The 2,560-nt window shown below is 62.1% G+C and overlaps 1 protein-coding gene across 1 annotated transcript; it reads right to left on the minus strand.

The window, feature by feature from the left end:
* Positions 1 to 308: 308 nt before the first annotated feature.
* Positions 309 to 2,337, minus strand: IER5 (immediate early response 5). The gene has a single exon (XM_080824611.1). The coding sequence runs from the start codon at positions 2,233 to 2,235 to the stop codon at positions 1,270 to 1,272; it is 966 nt and encodes a 321-aa protein (XP_080680737.1). The 5' UTR covers positions 2,236 to 2,337; the 3' UTR covers positions 309 to 1,269.
* Between the last annotated feature and the right edge of the window lie 223 nt (positions 2,338 to 2,560).

Consider the following 2,560-nt stretch of genomic DNA (forward strand, 5'->3'; position numbering starts at 1 on the left):
GACACCATTAGATTGGCCTGTAGAAAATCAAATTGGGCTAAACTGACTTTTAAAAAAAGCAGTTGCAGTGACAGGTTTCAAGAAACTGGCCGGCCACTGATACTAGTATCTAATAGCTATTCTCCCATCCAGGGGAGAAACCTTAAAGGGGTCTCTCTTGGTACTTAGTGAAGTCAGCAAACAATGTCCCCAGTCTGTGCATGACTGATACTGAGAACTACACTTTTCCAGGCCAGAGCATAGTTCCCCTCCTCCCACTTCTCTCCCAACCCAGACAGGTGATTACAGACAAGGAGGCAATTAAGTTGCTTCAAAATATTTAATACGTGTTAAACACGTAAAGTTACATTTTTATACAAAAATCAATACAACGAAGGAGAAAATACTGTACAAAAACCTTGTCAGCTCCCCCAACCTTTATACAACAAAGACTGGAGTCACCATATCTACAAAACCATAACGTCTTTCCACTTAGGGCTTCTGTCTGTAAACTTTTGTTTCATTAAACACTTTTTAAAAGCACTGTGTAGTAGTTCTGATCTAGAGCTTTTAAAAATATATCTATTCTCTATAAACTCCATATTTCCAAGCTTGAACTCTTCTGTGAAGTTCATCAAGCTTTTTTTTTTTTTTTTCTCCCTGTGGGGAAGACAAGGGCCGCTCATATTCCCTTTTCCCCGAGTAATCACAGGGTATAAACGTTTTTCAGCGAGATGGGAGGGTGGGGGAGAGGAAGAATCCAAGTCTCTACCCCAGACCAAATCCCTCTAGTTTTAGGAAATCCTGTGAGGAAATGCCACTCCTGGCACCGGTGCGGTGCTAGCTTTCATGTGAGGGGTGTGTGTAAAGTCCCTTCCTCCCCCGAGTACGAAAGGGGAACTCCCCAGCGCCAGCGCTCTCAGCCGCTTCCTTCTCGATGCTGCCGGCAGAGGAAAGTCCCTGTCTGCCCCCAACCTCCTAAGCCCTGGGAAAGGGGTGATGCATTCCAGAAGGACGAAATAGTCTTAACTCAACGAGACGAACAGACGTACACAGACATAACACTACACAAAAGTGAACGGTTGTCCGCTGGCGACAAGCCTCACACGCCCAAGTCTCCAGGGGAGACCGCAGGCAGGCTTGGCGCCGCGGGGCCGAGCCCAAGGGCAGTCCGTGCTGCCCGGCAGCACCCGCGGTCTCCGCCCCGCGCCTCCGGTCCCTGGGCCGTCCTCGCAGCCTCACGTCGGGGCCACCCCGCTGCTCCACCTCCTTCCGACAGGGGCCGGGGGTTCAGAAGGCCACGATGGCTGTGCTCCAAGGGTTAATGTCTCTCAGCACCGGCTTATCGCAGCAGATCTGCCCGGGCTCGGCGGCTTCCGGACCGCTCTCCTCTCCCTCGGCTTCCTCCCGGCCGCCCCCGGGGCTTTTCCGCAAGAGTCCCGAGAAGCTGGAACCGAAGATGCTAATGAGGTTAGCCACGTTACCGGTCTCCATCTCCTCCTCCTCCTCCGCCGCGGCCGCCGCCCCGCCCGGCTGCTCCTCCGAGTTCCGGCGCGGCTTCTTCCTCGGGCTGGAACCGGGCGCCGGGCAGTCCCCGGGGCCGCCACCCACGCCCGCCGCGCCGCGCTTCCGGGGGCCGACGGCGGGCGGTGCTGGGGGCTCGTCCTCGGCGGGCCGCGGCTCGCAGCAGCAGTCAAGTCGGGGGCACGCGCCCAGCGGCCCCCGCCGCTCCTCCGTTCCCGGGGGGCAGCCGCAGGGACGGCGCGCCCCACGGGGCCCCTCGGGGAAGCCGTCCGAGCCTCCGGCGGGGCCCCCGGCTCCTCCCTCCGCCGCCTCGCGCGGTCCCTCCACGCGGCGCCAGGCAGCTTCCGCCGCCTCCGCCTCTCCGCCCCGAGGAGTGTCCCTGGCGCCCGTCACCGGGGCCGCGGGCTCGGCCGGGCCAGCGAGGCGCTCCGGCTGCGGCTCGGCGTCGGGCCAGGCGGCACGGGGGGCCGGCGGGGGCGGCTCCCCCCAGCCCGCGGGCGGCCCGGCCGCCGGCTCCCCGGGCTGTGGCGGCGACACCGCCGGGCTCCCCGCGGGACCGGCCAGGTAGAGGCCCGGGCACGGGTCACTCAGGTAGACCTGGCGCGCGCTGCGCAGCACCAGCGAGACCAGCAGGTTCTTGTGCAGCTTGATGCCGCCGCGCTGGACCCGCGAGTTGTAGATCTTGCCCAGGGAGATGCTGACGATACGGTGAGCCTCCAGCTTGAACTCCATCCTGCCTCCCCTTCGCGGGGCCGGCGCCGAGGTGAGGCGTGAGTCCCCGGCTCACGTTCGGAAGCTGAGAGGGAACGAGATGGCGTCGACAAGTCCGGTCCGGGGCTGGACCCTCGATACCCGAAGGCTGAAGAGAAACGACTCCGGTGACGCGCTCAGCGACCCCCCGCGTCCTAGTCACCACGGAAAACAACTCAGTCCCACGTCCGGTCGCTAACTGAGGGCAGCCCGGCCGCCCGGCGCCTTATATATGCCCCTCGACCGCCAATCGCGACGGGCCGCCAACCGTTCCGGGGCCGGCCGGCGCGCCCTCGTGCGCCGCGCG

The sequence above is a fragment of the Martes martes genome (assembly GCF_963455335.1).
Source record: "Martes martes genome assembly, chromosome: 15".
NCBI classification, from domain to species: domain Eukaryota; kingdom Metazoa; phylum Chordata; class Mammalia; order Carnivora; family Mustelidae; genus Martes; species Martes martes.